We start from the raw sequence: 15,676 nt of genomic DNA on the forward strand, positions 1-15,676 counted from the left end.
GACACCAATAAATATTTGTTGAATTTAGTTGAACTAGAACGGTGTCTCGGCTAAGAACTCTTTGCGGGGACTCCACTTCCAGGAAGCTCAAATGCCATTCCATTACAAACATCTGGAAAACAAAATATTTTTCAAATTCTAATGATGTCTTACCTTTTAGAGCAATAATTAATTTTTAAAATTTTCTGATGTTACAAAAACCCAGAGTAGCAAATTTCCTCTCAAATAATTTGAAGGTTATAAGGTATATGTTGAAAGATTTGACCAGAGGATATATCCTCATGTAAATGCACAGAACTTTATCTTTCTTTAGCTAATGATGGAATTGCCAGCACCTTGAATTACCTTTAGCCACTCAGTGAATATTCCACAGATGTTGGAGGCAGAGGAAGATTTCTAAGTATAACTACAATCAGTTCACTTGCTTTTCTTTCTCCTTAGTAGCTAACATTTTTATCTTCCTTGCTGTCAACAGTTTTCAGTTTTACATCGTATGAATTTCTTACCAAAATAATGTGAGTTAAAACGCTTTTCAGGTTTGCCCCAAACCAAGTAATCAGGACTGTTATGTAATATAGTACAATCCAAATTAACATAAATTCATTTCAAGTATTTGTTGAAATCTTGAACAAGTATTCATTGGTCATTCAAGTTTTATTCTAAGACACTGGTGTTTGGATTTCTCTTTCTCCCCCCAGACACTTCTATGACAACCCCATCCAGCTTGTTGGGAGATCTGCTTTTCAACATTTACCTGAACTAAGAACACTGTAAGTTTTTCTTTCTCTTACGGACCACTTTCCCATTGCAAGGTTGCTGTGAAGATCAAATGGACATTTTCAACCGCTCTGAAATGGCCATAAAAATAAACCCTTTCTAGACTCTTCTCCCAAGAACACTCACGTCCCTCTCCTCCCAGGACTTTGAATGGTGCTTCACAAATCACTGAATTTCCTGATTTAACTGGAACTGCGAGCCTGGAGAGTCTGTAAGTACTTGAGAAGGCTCTTGACTTTGAGCACTACCCTTAAAGCCTGGCCAGCCTTAACATCAGTAAATCAAAATATGTCACCGGGTGATGCCTGAATAAAAGAATGATGTCTGGTTTGTGTTTCAACAGGACTTTAACTGGCGCACAGATCTCATCTCTTCCTCCAACCGTCTGCGATCAGTTACCTAATCTCCAAGTGCTGTGCGTATGAGTGAGGCAATAATGTTGTGTAAACAGAGGTGAAATGACAGCCATTATTTCAATAATCCTTTAAAAGGGGAGAAAGTTCTTTCCTTGCAGGTCTTCAGGAGGTCAGGACTCCTTTGTCCCTTTGGGCCAGGGAACTGGCTCTTGGATGTGACCCTGGTAATAATGGCAGTGCACCCCTTGTTTCCAAGTCCCGAACAGTCTCCCATTAGAATTTCAGTTGGCACACATTTCCTTTCAGAAAATGGATATGAACAAGCCAAGGTAACTTCATTTCCCCCTCTAAAGGTTCTGTGGGGCAGAGAAAAACACAGAACAAAAAAACAAAAACATCATGGATCAAAAAACCCATACGGATGCCAAAATAAAATTATCAGACCCACACAAACCTTGATAAAGGCAAACAACATTCTTCCGGTATAATTGTGGGTGCCACGTTCTAATGTTTCATCTAATGGCTAAACAGCTAGCATATGTTACTTCTGTTGACTTGGGGCTTTTTTCCCTCTGCCCTTCCCATGTTTTACAAAAAGTAGTTTATAGGAATTTGAAGAGCCTTGTTTTGACCTTCCATGTTCAGCCATCTCTCTCGAGGCCCTTTTACTGGGACGTAACCAAAGGACCCTTCGTCTCTTGCCACGGCTCTGCTGTCATACAGAAGACTTCTGTGGCAGTTGAATGCCTGGGATTCCGCCGTAAGCTTTACCTCGTAGCCAGACCAGAAGCTCTACAAAGATGAAGGGGAAGGAAGGGAATATTCTTCAGTGACTGGCCTCCCGCATCCCCAGCCCCTGCGTTACTTTCAGACCAGTGATGCGGAGTTGCAGTCACACCACGTAATAGCCAGAATAGGAGCGTTCGCATTCAAATACAGGCAGTTTGATAGAATAACTAAGAGAGGGCGTGTGTACACTGGGGGGAGAAATCTTAGGAGCCCTCTTAGAATTCTGCCCACCACACCCAGAATAAGCATAATTATCCTCATTTCTTAAGGAAACTGTCTCAGTAACGTGACCAGGATTTCACGCACTGTAACTAATCAGCAGGGAACCAGCATTTAAATCGCATCTGTCCCCACCATGTCACACAGTGAATGGTAGACCGTCCGGGCGGAGAGCTGCATACGAGGAAGCCCACTGGCAAACTGAATAAGAGCCCAGGCCCTGGGGTCTCTTTTTCCAGTTCAAATCCAGTCTCCCTAAACACTATCACAGTATCTTGAGCAAGTTATTTATCCCTTCCGGGGCTCCGTGAGTTGTAGCCACTTCCTTCAGGGGATCATTGTGAGGATGAAGTAAATTCCTACGTGTCTACACTGAGAGCAGCACCTGGTGCTTTGTAAACTCTCCCACACGTCAGCCCTCACCATCGCCTTTCTGGTTTCCTTTACACCATCGTTCTTTCCTCGGGGTGAACCCTTGAGTGGCCTGAAACAACTACGTTCATAGCAGTACCATTGGCAAAGCCTTCCAACCTGTAGTGTTGATTCATTCTTCACAGCAATCCTGCAGAATAAATAAAGCAAGTATCTTCTCGCTTAAGGAGAGAATTGAGAAAGACATCAGTGCTCTGTCCAGCATACCGACCAAGTAGAATTAGTTAAAGTTAAAAGTAGAACCCAGGGCCCTGACCTTTACTCCAGTCTGCCTTCTGGAGCTTCTGGAAGTACAGGTGTGAAAGCTCCCTTCTGCTGGCTGAACCATCCACCAAGTACCTGTTACAGGAGGAAACGCCACTGTAGCTGAGGGACTTTTGCCTCCAAGTTGCTTCTCCTTCGTGGAGGTGACTTGACGAAGTGTGGCTTTCCCGCCTACTAGCTGGTGACCTTAGGCAAGGTCACTAAATGAAATAATTCAGGTCAAGCTGTAAACATGGTGTCTATAGATAAGAAGAGCTTGATCAAAGTCAGCCATGAAAATCATTGGGCCGAAGGTAGGCAGGAGGTGACACTGTCTTTACATAGAAGAAGGTTTCATGTACCCTCTGCTACAAGCTTTACAGGAAGGACTGGCCCCCTGTGGAGATGAGTGAACCAAATTATTATCAGGGGGAAGGGTATAACTCAATTGGTAGAGTGCAAGATTAGCATGCCTGAGGTCCTGGGTTCAATCCCCAGTACCTCCATTAAAATAAATAAATAAATAAACCTACAAATTATCATCAGCTTTGATAATGTGTGTCCATTTTACCGCATTCACTACTTTCCAGAAATACGCATCATATTGTTAATTAGGTATATTTGTACATAGGTTTGGGGTACAGTTTTTTGGGTTTTTTTGGATTTTGGTTTGGTCTGATCTTTCAAAGCTCTAGTATAAACTACAAATTGGTGTTTGCAAGCAGCTTCATCTGAATTTATGTGTAGTAAATAAACTGTATTTCTTCTACATAAATTCCATTTATTCAATAAATGTAAGATAACGTGACCAATTACAAGAATAAAATCATTTAAAATCGTCTCAGAAAACAATATGGGGTTTTTCGGTTGCATAGTGGTGATCTGGTTTTAAGAATTAGAATCAGGCATGAAAATGAGTTAGTTGATTAGCTGATAACTTTTAAAACATGAGACAAAAATTTTTTATATATATCTGTGTTACTTTATCTACCAGCTTTCTTTTTTTAAGCTTTCTGCAAATTACCGTGGCTTGTTTTAGATTAGTTATATTATACTATAAATACGTCCAGATGTTTTTGTTATTCTGTAATTTGTTGCGTTTTAGCTGAAGACTTCCTTAGATTTTTTTTCCCCCTTGTAATGATTGATTTTAAAATTAGTGCTATGTTTTGAATTGTTGGGATTTTTTTTTTCTGTTGATTATAAAAGAACCAAAAACGATTCTCTTAGCTGTAGAAACATAGTAGCTCTTAGAAGAAAAGGCACAATTATTTAATTTAATTTGTACTCATTTCTTTAAGGTAATAGCTAGAACATTGTCGATCATCCCTAACAAAACATAAATAAATTCATTAAGTAAATTATTTAAAGCAATTAAGGAAGTCTAACAGTTACATGTCAGTAAACGTCTGAATCGACTGCTTAATCCAATAATGCTGGGACTACCTGCTCCGTGTCAGGGCTGGGGAAACGTTCAGAGTCTGCCTTTGGGAGACAGATCATCCTGGAGGGGAAAGGAAAGGAAAGTGTGTTTCCTTACAACTAATATGTAACAGATTTTCCCTTTTGTACCTTCTGTTTTTCAGAGATCTCTCTTACAACTTGCTAGAAGATTTACCCAGTTTTTCAGTCTGCCAAAAGCTTCAGAAAATGTATGTCCACGAAAGCCTCTGAAGTCACCTCGCAAAAACTGGGAGCCCAAACCCACATTTCCAGGGGTCACCGGTTTGCTTACCCTGTGGTTCAGTGGGAGACACGCGGTGCTGTTCCGTTTTATACCCACAAGCTCTGACTGCGGAGGACGGCTGTGGGGCTGGGAAACGTAGATAATGTGACTTTGTACTATATGTAAAGCATTTATTATGGGTTTTCTTTTCCTAACCTGGTGTAGTCATGAACCGGGTTTGTTTGAGCTTTGGAGTTTTTCTAAGCTCCCACATCCAATGAGTGCCGTTATTTCTGAACAGGGGGAAGCTTGCGTTCGTGGGTGTGTTTGCTTCGCGACAGTCACCTTCAGAGGAGGCGCCTTATTTGTTCTGTTTCAGGCGCCATCGATGCTGCTGATGCCGGAAGCGTTGTAGCATTCCTCTCTCAAAACCCTCCTCCATAAAACATCAGCCTCGTTGCTCAATAATCACGCTTTGGTTTTGATCAAAACAATATTGAGCATCTACCCTTTCAGGCTTAGTTTTTCTCTGAATGCCGAAAGCGATTAAGGGAGGTGGGGGGATTCCATCTTTGAAAGGTAGAGACTTGACGCTCCTGAAAACCTTCAAGGAACATAAGAAAGGGCCAGATGGCAGAGCCAGGAGAGGCATCCTCAAAGTGTCTGAATGATGTTGGTGTTAGGAACATAGTTTTAAGATTCACCCAAAGGAGCTAGCTGCCTTGAACGGGAGGCTTTTTTTATTTCTGTGTGTAAATTGTAATGTTCTTTTATAAACAAAAAGAAATGTTTCGAATGGTAACTTGATAGTCATAGTTCAAGCGTTCCTGGGGTTGAGGGCAGGTAACCCCTTTGTAAAACTTCTCTGAAGACTCATCTTTGAAACCAGTGCCTTTGCAATCAGCCTTTGGGACACTGTCGTTTCAGAGACCTACGACATAATGAAATCTGTGAAATCAAAGCCGACACCTTCCAGAAGCTGTTTAGCCTCCGGTCTCTGTGAGTACCACCCGCCAGTACCTTCACCAACACAGGGCGCTTTTTCTTCTCTTTGAGGTCTTCTTCTATTATTTTATTTTCACTGTAAACGTGTATTGTTGGGCCCTTGCACATATATTTGCTATGGAAAGGCAAATATCTTGCTCATGATCATTTCCAGGAACAAGTTCAAAAGCAGTAAATTTGCCATCTGCTCTCTGCCAGTCAGCAGACATGGAACTTCCACAAAGAGGAAGGAGGCCGACATGCTGACTAGCCTACAAAAGGGGCTTCTGTTCACAGCCTGGAATTGGCAGAAATCGTGCTGCATATAAAAATGGGGTGGCCGCAGTCCTTCCCGCCTGCTTTTCTTTCCTGGTCAGTTTTTCAATGTGTGTCCCTAAGTGCTTTGGCATCACACTGGAGGGGACTAAAAAGTGCCGGGCCCAGGTTCTCACCTACCTCGTTAGTCTCTGGAGTGGGGCCTGAGAAGCCACATTTTAACACGTAAACTAAGGTTGGAGCCCAATTGTCTTGGAAAATGCTTCTGTTGTTCAGGTGACTAAGATTGGTAAATATTAAATTCCATTTTATGGTTGAAAAATACCATAAGTTTAAAAAAAAAATGGGTAACAAATTTTTCTTGGTGACAGTTAAAACTTTTCCATCCTGAAACTGGATTGCAATGTAATTTTGGTGAATAGCAGTATGTAGTGCTAAAACTGCAGTATAGTGTTAAAAAAGCCTTTCTTTCCTGAAGTTTTTCTTAATATTTAAGAGACTATAGCCTCGGAAAATAATACCATTTCCCAAAACATTTTAAATTCACCTTTGAGAATCGCTTTCTCCCAGAAATTTACTTTGAAAACCATCATGATCTGAATTCAATTGTGTTGCTCTTTCCTTACTTTTGGTCTAAAATCACCTTATGAAGTTCTTTTACTTTTTAAAATAAATGTAAAACAAAAAAAGTACATTACCTAATTTTATTGCCTGCCTTATTCACCAGGTTGGCATTCTGGCTGTTTCCAAAAGTTAGTTCTTTTTTAAAACGTTGATATATTTGGTAACACTGCGTTGTGTAATTGAAATTTGCTTGGAGAGTAGGATTTAAATATTCTTCACCAGAGACCCGTGGGATCACTCACCTGGCTCACCATCACCAGCCTCCTAACCAGCCTTCCCAGCATCAGTCTATACCTATTTATCTCATTCTCCAAAGAGAATCTTTCTGAAGTAGCAATTGAATCATGTTACTTCCCTGCTTCAAAAATCTTCTGTTATTCCCCTATGGTCTTCAAGACCAAAACCAAACTCCCAGCACTGCCCTTCAAAATCTTATCCCAACTGGAACACCCTTATCTCTTACCCACCAGTTCCCAGTCCCCTGACACATGCGCCATGGTTTCTTCTGGTCCTGTCACCCATTGGCTCCTCCCCACTCTTAACTTGCCCCGGTCCACCCCATAGGAACAAGATCTCCTATATTTGAGCCCACTCAACTCTGATGTGCTTTGCATTTTCTCTGCAACAGAACTCAACGCTCAGCACTGCCGTCAGATAGACCACCCCCTACCTGAAAATGACAAGAACTTTTTCATCTCCTAATCCCCAGGGTCTAGTGCAGTGGCTCTCTCATTATTTACCTTAAGAATTACAAGCACGTTCTGTGCAAAAGGTCAGGGACTCTGAAGTCAATCTGCGTGGGTTTGAATCTCAGCTCCCGAGATCACTCTGCGACTTGCAGCAAGTCACTTAACACTCTGTGCTTCGTTCCTCACCAATAAAGTGGGGCTATGCTAATGCCTACTTCTCAGTGTTGTGTTGAGGGTTATGAAAAAACGTGTTAAAAAAAAACCTCATAACCATACCTGGCATGTAGTAAATATGCAATTGTCTCATTATTGAAGTTGTTGTTATCATCGTTTGAACAAGTACATATCCTTCCAGGGTATGTAAGTGAGGGTTCTCACAGAAATCAGAATTCACCCCGGATGGTTTAAATGAAGGGACACCGACACAGGTGTTGGCAAGCAAGGGATGGGCATGCAGAAACCAGCAGCTGATCAAGACGGGGAGGAACGAGTGGTGTTTCCACATCCCAGGAAGAGCGGAGGCACAGAGAAGGGACATCCGTGGGGGAGAAAGTGTGCAGATGCCACCAGAAACAAGATTCCAAAACGGAGGAGCAGACCACAAGTGCCCGGCCTCTCTCTCTGCGGGAGGGCTTCCATGGGGAATCCAGTAGAGAACCACAGGGCGCCCTGCAGGGTCAGCCCCGCACACCCACACCCGCACCCGCAGGGCAGTGGAACCGGCTCCCCCAGGGCAGCTGGGAGGATTCCAGCACACAGGTTCACAAATAAGAATGCAGTTACAGCCCTCTGAGCATATACATTCTCCCACACTTACTTTTTTAAATTTTTAATTTTTATTTTTGGGGGGGGAGTAATTAGGTTTTTTTTTTTTTTTTAGAGGAGGTACTAAGGATTGAACCCAGGACCTTATGCATACTAAGCATGCGCTCTACCACTTGAACTACACCCTACCCTCTCCCATATTTACTTAAAACCCAGTCAAATCACTATAGAGCCCGAGGTCAGAACATGGCCTGCCTTCCTGATGTTCTGCTCCTTCAAGCTCACCAGGGCACCCATGTTCTACTTAGAGCACCAGAGAGACTGCCAGATGGCAGGGCTCGCCTCCCTCACTGGACGCAGGGTTGATCAGCGGCTCAACAGAAGACAGTCTCCTAGTCAATTACCCATTCGTAGCTTTCCCTCTCCGTCCCCTTGTTAGCTGGATTTTTGTTTTGCGATTACTGAAAGGGGCAACATAAAAAGCCTTCCAGTTTCCTCCAGTTTGGGGGGCCTTTCCAATGAGAATATAAATATTCTGTGAATACCATTTATCCAAGGTAACTCAGGGGGCCCAATATCATGGATAAATTATCTGCGCTAGAGAAAAGTTGACAGTGATCACTTTCCGTTTCCTCAAATGTCTACACTTTAGTTCCCTTTATGAGTTAGGCGTTTTAAAAAGACAGATTGTAAGTTCATTGCTCTTTTTGTAAAATGGGTAAGTTCTTACATTCTTGTGAAATTACCTACATTTCATTACATATAGTCTGTGGAGGGGCGGGGGTGAGGTCATTTTATTTCTCAGTGAATTGTAGATTTTCTTTGGGATCAAAAGATTTTATTTCCAACATATGCTAGCCCATCTTTTCTCCATTTCCCAGTCAAGAATTTAAATGTCTGTCCTCTTTACTGGGAATTTTTTTGAAAGTGTCTCTGTGTTTCTCTTAAGGTCTAATATACATGGACAATATACACAAATTTTTTGAGTTTCATTACATATCCAGGGATATTTTATAACTTAACATTTACTTGCTTGTCAGAGGATGAGCCTCAGAAGTTCCTGTTTCTTCCCACTCCCCGACCCCCACTCATCTTAGAAATGCCCTAATAAAATGTTACAACCATGCTAAAGTCAACTTTTTAGCAAGAAGAGAGTAAAAATTAAATATCCACCCAAGTGATTTTTCTTCATTGATTTAAACAAGGTCGTTTTGAAATTCTCTCTTAATCGTTTTATACTATTCATATCTGCATCTGAAAGATGATTAGATAAGTTAATTGTTCCTGTCCAGAATGGAAATTAAGTTTTGTTGGGAGAATGAATATATATGGTAAAACTTCACACAGTCTGCTTTTACATCATCCTCTCACTTGCCTTTTTCTTTTTTTATAGGAATTTAGCTTGGAACAAAATTGCCGTTATTCACCCCAGTGCATTTTCCACTTTGCCATCTCTAAGAAAGCTGTGAGTATTTCGCAACTTGTTTGTGGCGTGGCTCTCAGTAATTGGGCACCACCCTACTCATCAAAAATGCTGGTTTTGCTGAAGAGGCCCCCAGAGCACAGAATGCCCAGCCCTCAGTGTCCTCCACACTAGAGCTGGATCAAACCGGAGGCCATGTGGGCCCGTGCATGGATAACTGAAGAGCTGGGTGACAGCTGATTCTGGTTACTGAGGTGGAATTTTACTTTTTTCGCTGAGCTGTCAGGTGGAACGGAATAAGATGTCAGTACAGTTCTAAAGCGCTTTCATTTGATAGTTCGCCATCTTGACTAACAGGGAAGCTTCCCATCCATTCTTTCCCTCCCTTTCCACCTCTTGCTCTGTCCTGTCCCCATCTCCCAGGTACCAGAAAGAAAGAACTGGTCAGACAGAAGTTAAGGGGAGAAGGAAGGAACTAAACCCCCAACAGTGTTTTCCCCTCACCCCTAACTGGATCCAGTCAGCATCACTTCTCAAATTAGATGCCGCACCTCACACTGGACTTTCGATGTCCCCACCTGGCAAAGCTGAGCTGAACATAGAAATTAGACTTTAGCTGTGATTAAAACATTTTTCGTCCTGCAATTCTGATTGTAAAGTAGAAAAGTTGTCAAGAACTAAAATGGTTCCTCTTACCATTAAGAGTAAGGACCCTACTTAGAAGTTTTTATGGAGCCGTTTAATAATCTTTAGGCTGCTTTTTTTAACATCAGCATCTTATGCTAACGCAGACTAAAAGCCAATTGCTGTTTGATGTTTTGCAGGGACCTGTCGTCCAACCGCCTGTCGTCTTTTCCTGTAACTGGGTTACATGGTTTAACTCACTTAAAATTAACAGGAAATCATGCCTTACAGAGCTTGATATCATCTGAAAACTTTCCAGAACTCAAGTGAGTTTGTCATTAAAGCTAATAAGATACATTTGAGGTCATGTGAAATAATAGACGTGTTATAGTGGTTTTCAAAATTTATGGGACTCTTTTGAATTGCATTTCATGCCTTGGGAGTCCTCCACCCCTGGGACGCTGTTAGGACAAGCCCTGGAGTGGGAGACCGTGTCTTTCTGACCACGCTTCCTTTCTTTCTCAAGATGCCTCCCGGAACCATAGAGTTCATGGAAAGAGTTTGAAAACCATTGATCCATGGGCTACAAACCAGGACATGTAATTAAATAACATTGTAACAAAATTATACTCCTGTTTACATTTTTAAATTCATCTAGCTTATATATATGTTCTAATAAAATGGACAAAATTAATATTTGTTTGAGGAAGTAATGCTCTTTAAAACCGGTTACGCTTATTATCGATAAAGAAGTCCCTTGAGAGATCTTATATGTATATTATATTTTTTTAAACGACCATACTTTTTATGCTCTTTTAAAACCATAGCCCCAAGAGAGAGCCCAGAAAATAGAAGAGGAAAAAAGGCTAAAAGTACCGCCTAAACAACTTTTTATGTTCCTTCCTTCCAGATTTTGTCTCCAATGTATTTTTAATTGTTAGATTCACAGTTCGTATACAAACTTACGTCATGATTTCGTTACCTAACATTATGTCATATCATAAGCACTTTTTAATGGTGCCACAATTTCCCTAACAGTCATTTTTTTTCATGTTCTTACTATGGAAATTTTCAAACATAAAAGTAGAGGAAATAATACACCTCTCACTCAACCACAGCAACGATCAACATTTCATGGCAATAATTCTTAATAACTCCATTGTTATTATGAATAGCACTGTGATCAACATCTTCAGGCACATAGTCAATATTTTGGATTATTTATTTAGGCTAAAATCCACAGGCAGAATTACTGAGCACAAGAAAGCGAACACTGTATTTAATCATCTGTTTCTTTAAGTGTGTGTTTGGTTTTGTTCACTTAAAGGGTTATAGAAGTGCCCTATGCGTATCAGTGCTGCACATTTGGAGTGTGTGAAAGTGTCTATAAAATTTCTCACCAGTGGAATAGAGGCGACAACAGCAGTGCAGATGACCTTCATAAGAAAGATGCTGGGATGTTTCAAGTTCAAGGTAAGACCTGCTATGTCACTGGCATGAAATTGTGTCTCAAGGGGTCTTGAAAAGTCATCAGACAGATCATCTGAACTCCAGACCGGCCCACATGTAATCATGCCAGCAAGCTGAGAATCAAACCCACTTTTTAAAGTCTCCCAGAGAAAGAGAAAGCTCCTTTAGGGTTCATTCTAAAACTTTATCTTTTCTGTAAGTGAATTTTTAATAGTTATATTTATAATTAAATCCCTTTTAGTATATACTGACCTCAGAGATAAATATTAATATTGATGATCAATATTCTCATAATTGTTTAAGAGGGCTTCATCCCTGTGAATAACTTTTTCAAACACGCTTCTGAACTTTTTTCTCCCAAAGATAAAATCTGTTTTTATTCTTGCAGCCCAGGGGGAGTGGAGGCCATCAGCAATTTTAGATGCCTCCATATTTCAGCAGGAGGGCTTAAGAATCCACCTTCTTATCCAACTAATCCTAAAACATTTTCCCTTCTGCCCCCCACAGGGCTGTCTGTCAGGAAAGTGAAATGAGATAATGTCTGTAAAGCGCTTGGCTTTCCTTGAAGTTAAGACCTGACTTAAAAACACAGCAATGCACCTCAAACCACACCTGTGGTAATGAGGAGGTGCTCTGGGCAGCCCTACTCTGCTCTCCCTGCCAACCCTGCAAGTTTGCACAGAGTCTAAACAGACTGGCTTGTCTTCCTTTGGGTGTTAATGATTTGTTGATTCCCAAGCAAGTATGATTCAGTCTGTCTGCACATTATCTTGACTTTCCTTCCTGCACACATATCTGATTAAGGAACTGGTATTATGGCCTTTGGCCTTTTTGCTTTAGGCTACAGCATGTGTCCTATTCTTGTTCTTGATTTCATTTTTGTTCCTCCTGCCTCACCCACACTAATTTCTACTGCATTTATTTATCGCACACACCTCTCCCCCCAAAATTCCAGTGTCTACTAAGTGCCAGGCACTGTTCTAGGCCCTAGAGGCTCACAGTGAACGAGAGACAAACTTCTTCATGGAGTTTACCTTCAAGGGCAGTGATTCTCAACCCTGGGGCGCATATTGGAATCACATAGAAACTTTTGAAAAACAGTGATGCCCGAGCCACACACCTGGCCAATTAAATCAGCATCTTTGGGAAAGTGTGCTAGATCACAGAATTCCTGTTTCACGGATTGCTAATCCAAGCACGAAGCAGTTACTTGATTTGTCCTCTGTTAAGCAGCATTCCTCAGAGAAGATTGACACTGATTCTCCCTCTTGCGCTCTGAGAACACAGCCCAGAACATTTGCAGTCTAGCCACAAAGTGTTAGAAAACTGGATGAAGTGGTTCTTCCACTGAATGGAGAGGCCTACACTCTCTAAGTTGGGTCAGGACAAATTTGAGGCCATCATGAGCCCCAGGGAACAAGAACAGGATGCGAGAGCTTAGATGCTATGACCGGGAGCCCAAGTCACTGTCCCTTAACCCCAGTTCTGCTGGGGCACTAGGTCGTACAGTAGCCTCAGTAGAACATCCAAAGCAACTCTACAACAGACAAGAAAGTGACAGCCCAGGGGAAAAGCGGAGCGTCTGACCTTCAGCCCCCTTCGTGACACTTCGTGTCTCCGGGGCAATCCAGGACTCTCCTACCTGGGAGCTGGTCCCTGAAAAGAGAGACAGAACTAATCATTCCAGAACTTCTCACTCCTACAGATGAGCGTGATCTTGAAGATTTCCTGCTTGACTTTGAGGATGACCTGAAAGCCCTCCATTCCGTGCAGTGCTCGCCTTCCCCAGGTGAGAAAGGCATCAGAATGGACCCAGCAGCAGCACCCTCCCTTAAGTCTGGGGGCCACCCAGGATGTCGTCGCTACACTTCACAGCACAGTCTGCTTTGCAGCTCATCAGTATCCCCCCTAGGGGGACCTTAAAAATACAAATGTTTGTTCCCTGGAGTTGGTCTTTATTCATAAGTAGGATTTTTGTGGGAGACTGTTGATTCAGATTAATGGAAATTAAAGAACCAATCACATAGTTAGAAGTGTATGTAATTTTTAAATGACATTAGCAATTTAGCCTGAACTGGTAGGCAGCAGTCTTTCTTCACGTAATCACCGATTGTTGACAGTGACTTTTTTTAAGTCTTCCCTACGTAGCTATTTGGTTAAAGCAAATAATGGCTTTACAGATAGGTAAAAAAATATCTGTATAGATTATTCACTTAACTGTTTGTCCCATTCACAGAAATACGATAGGCCAGTTGAGGGGAAAAAGAAAAAAAGACAGCTGGAGAGGGTCGCTATTTTATTTTCAACAGTTCGATTATTCCTTGCTCCCAAACGTCAGATGTCAGTCTAAACCTAAAACGAGATTTTAATGAACTGCACCTCCATACGACTCATACATCCTTTTCTAATATTATGGAGTATTTCCCCAGGATTCTCCTTCCCTGTTTACAGAACCTTTTTGAAGTATTCTGGAAAAATATAATAAAAAGCCCAAGAGATGTGGCTTTTTACCTGGCCCCGACACTGCTGTATCTGGGAGACCAGAAGCAAGTGACTGAAACTCTCCGTGTCATTTCCCCGGGTATAGCTGGAAAACCTGAACTCCTGGTCTGCTCACCTTTACATTAAATAGTAGTTTAATAAAAGATGTGTTGGTACGGCCTCTCTACTCCTTGGTGTCCTAATGAGAGAAACAAAAAGGTAGTTTGCAAAAGCTGTCAATCCTAATTTGATGCCCAGTCTTTTTCTTCCCTGGACTTCTAGGCCCCTTCAAACTCTGCGAATACCTGTTCGGGAGCTGGCTGATCCGAATTGGAGTGTGGACCATAGCTGTTTTGGCGCTTACTTGCAATGCCCTGGTGACGTGCGCGGTGTTCAGGGCCCCTGTGTACATCTCCTCCATAAAACTGTTAATCGGGTTGCTAGCCGCGGCCAACATGCTCATGGGGGTCTCCAGCGCGGTGCTGGCGGGCGTGGACGCCTTGACCTTCGGCAGCTTTGCGCGGCACGGGGCGTGGTGGGAGCAGGGGGTCGGTTGTCAAGTCGTCGGGTTTTTGTCCATTTTCGCTTCGGAATCCTCTGTTTTCCTGCTGACTCTGGCGGCCCTGGAGCGTGGGTTCTCTGCGGGATGCTCCGCCAGATTGGACACGAAGAGCCCCTTCCCCAGTCTGAGAGCGGCCATCGCGCTGTGCGCCCTGCTGGCCGTGACCGTGGCCGCCGTGCCCCTGCTGGGCGGCCGCGAGTACAGCGCCTCCCCGCTCTGCCTGCCGCTGCCCTTGGGGGAGCCCAGCGCCGCGGGCTACATGGTGGCGCTCGTCTTGCTCAATTCCCTTTGCTTCCTCATGATGACCATCGCCTACACCAAGCTCTACTGCGGTCTGGAAAAGGGAGACCTGGAGAACATGTGGGACTGTTCTATGGTGAAGCACATCGCTCTGCTGCTCTTCACCAACTGTATCCTTTACTGCCCCGTGGCGTTCTTGTCCTTCGCTTCTTTGCTGAACCTCACGTTCATCGGCCCGGAAGTAGTTAAGTTTATCCTTCTGGTCATCGTGCCCCTTCCCGCATGTCTTAACCCCCTTCTCTACATCCTCCTCAATCCCCATTTTAAGGAGGACCTGGGGAGCCTGGGAAAGCAAACCCACTTCTGGACGAGGTCCAAACACACCAGCCTGGTGTCTGTTAACTCTGATGATGTTGAGAAACAGTCCTGCGACTCAACCCAGGCCTTGGTAACCTTCACCAGTGCCAGCATCGCCTACGACCTGCCTTCCAGTTCTGGGTCACCACCAGCTTATCCAGTGACAGAAAGCTGTCATCTTTCATCTGTGGCATTTGTCCCATGTCTCTAATTCATACATAAGAGAAAAAGTTTTCAAATATCAAAAACCCAAAAATGTGAGATTGAGTACATCAGAGTAGTAAGTAAAAAAGAGCTGAGTTGAAACCTGATTTTTTTTTTTAAATCTCTGTGTCAAAAAAAAACTGAGAATTATTTGATACTGGAGAGTGAAAAATAAGTCTAAATGCTGCTTATGTAGTTTGTTCAGCTACAGTAGATCGGTCACATGATTCAGGTAAGCCTAAAATATATTTTTAAAATGGATTGAAATGTTCAGAAAAGATTCTCCATGATTTCAATTTGAATTCTTTTTCAACTCACCAATTTAATCATTTGCTGGGGGTTGTGGGGGGTGGGGACCCTTGCTTACAAAACCCAAAAACCCCTTAAAAGATGGTTGGAGGTATTAAGAAAATAAGGGTTTTTAATGGCATATATTACTAAGTAATGGTTGTGACCAATAGGATTTGACTTTAATGACCATGTGGAGATGTTTTA

General features: G+C 42.5%; 1 protein-coding gene across 1 annotated transcript in view; it reads left to right on the forward strand.

The window, feature by feature from the left end:
- Positions 1–15,261, forward strand: part of LGR5 (leucine rich repeat containing G protein-coupled receptor 5) — a 110,498-nt gene extending 95,237 nt beyond the window's left edge. The window contains exons 9-18 of the mRNA XM_031463122.2: positions 699–770; positions 920–988; positions 1,121–1,192; positions 4,403–4,468; positions 5,410–5,481; positions 9,214–9,285; positions 10,068–10,193; positions 11,195–11,340; positions 13,043–13,126; positions 14,101–15,261. Coding sequence (XP_031318982.2) covers positions 699–770; positions 920–988; positions 1,121–1,192; positions 4,403–4,468; positions 5,410–5,481; positions 9,214–9,285; positions 10,068–10,193; positions 11,195–11,340; positions 13,043–13,126; positions 14,101–15,188 — 1,867 coding nt within the window. The 3' untranslated portion in view covers positions 15,189–15,261. The remainder of the gene's footprint in view (positions 1–698; positions 771–919; positions 989–1,120; positions 1,193–4,402; positions 4,469–5,409; positions 5,482–9,213; positions 9,286–10,067; positions 10,194–11,194; positions 11,341–13,042; positions 13,127–14,100) is intronic.
- Positions 15,262–15,676: the final 415 nt, after the last annotated feature.

This window comes from Camelus dromedarius, chromosome 11 (genome assembly GCF_036321535.1).
Source record: "Camelus dromedarius isolate mCamDro1 chromosome 11, mCamDro1.pat, whole genome shotgun sequence".
NCBI classification, from domain to species: Eukaryota; Metazoa; Chordata; class Mammalia; order Artiodactyla; family Camelidae; genus Camelus; species Camelus dromedarius.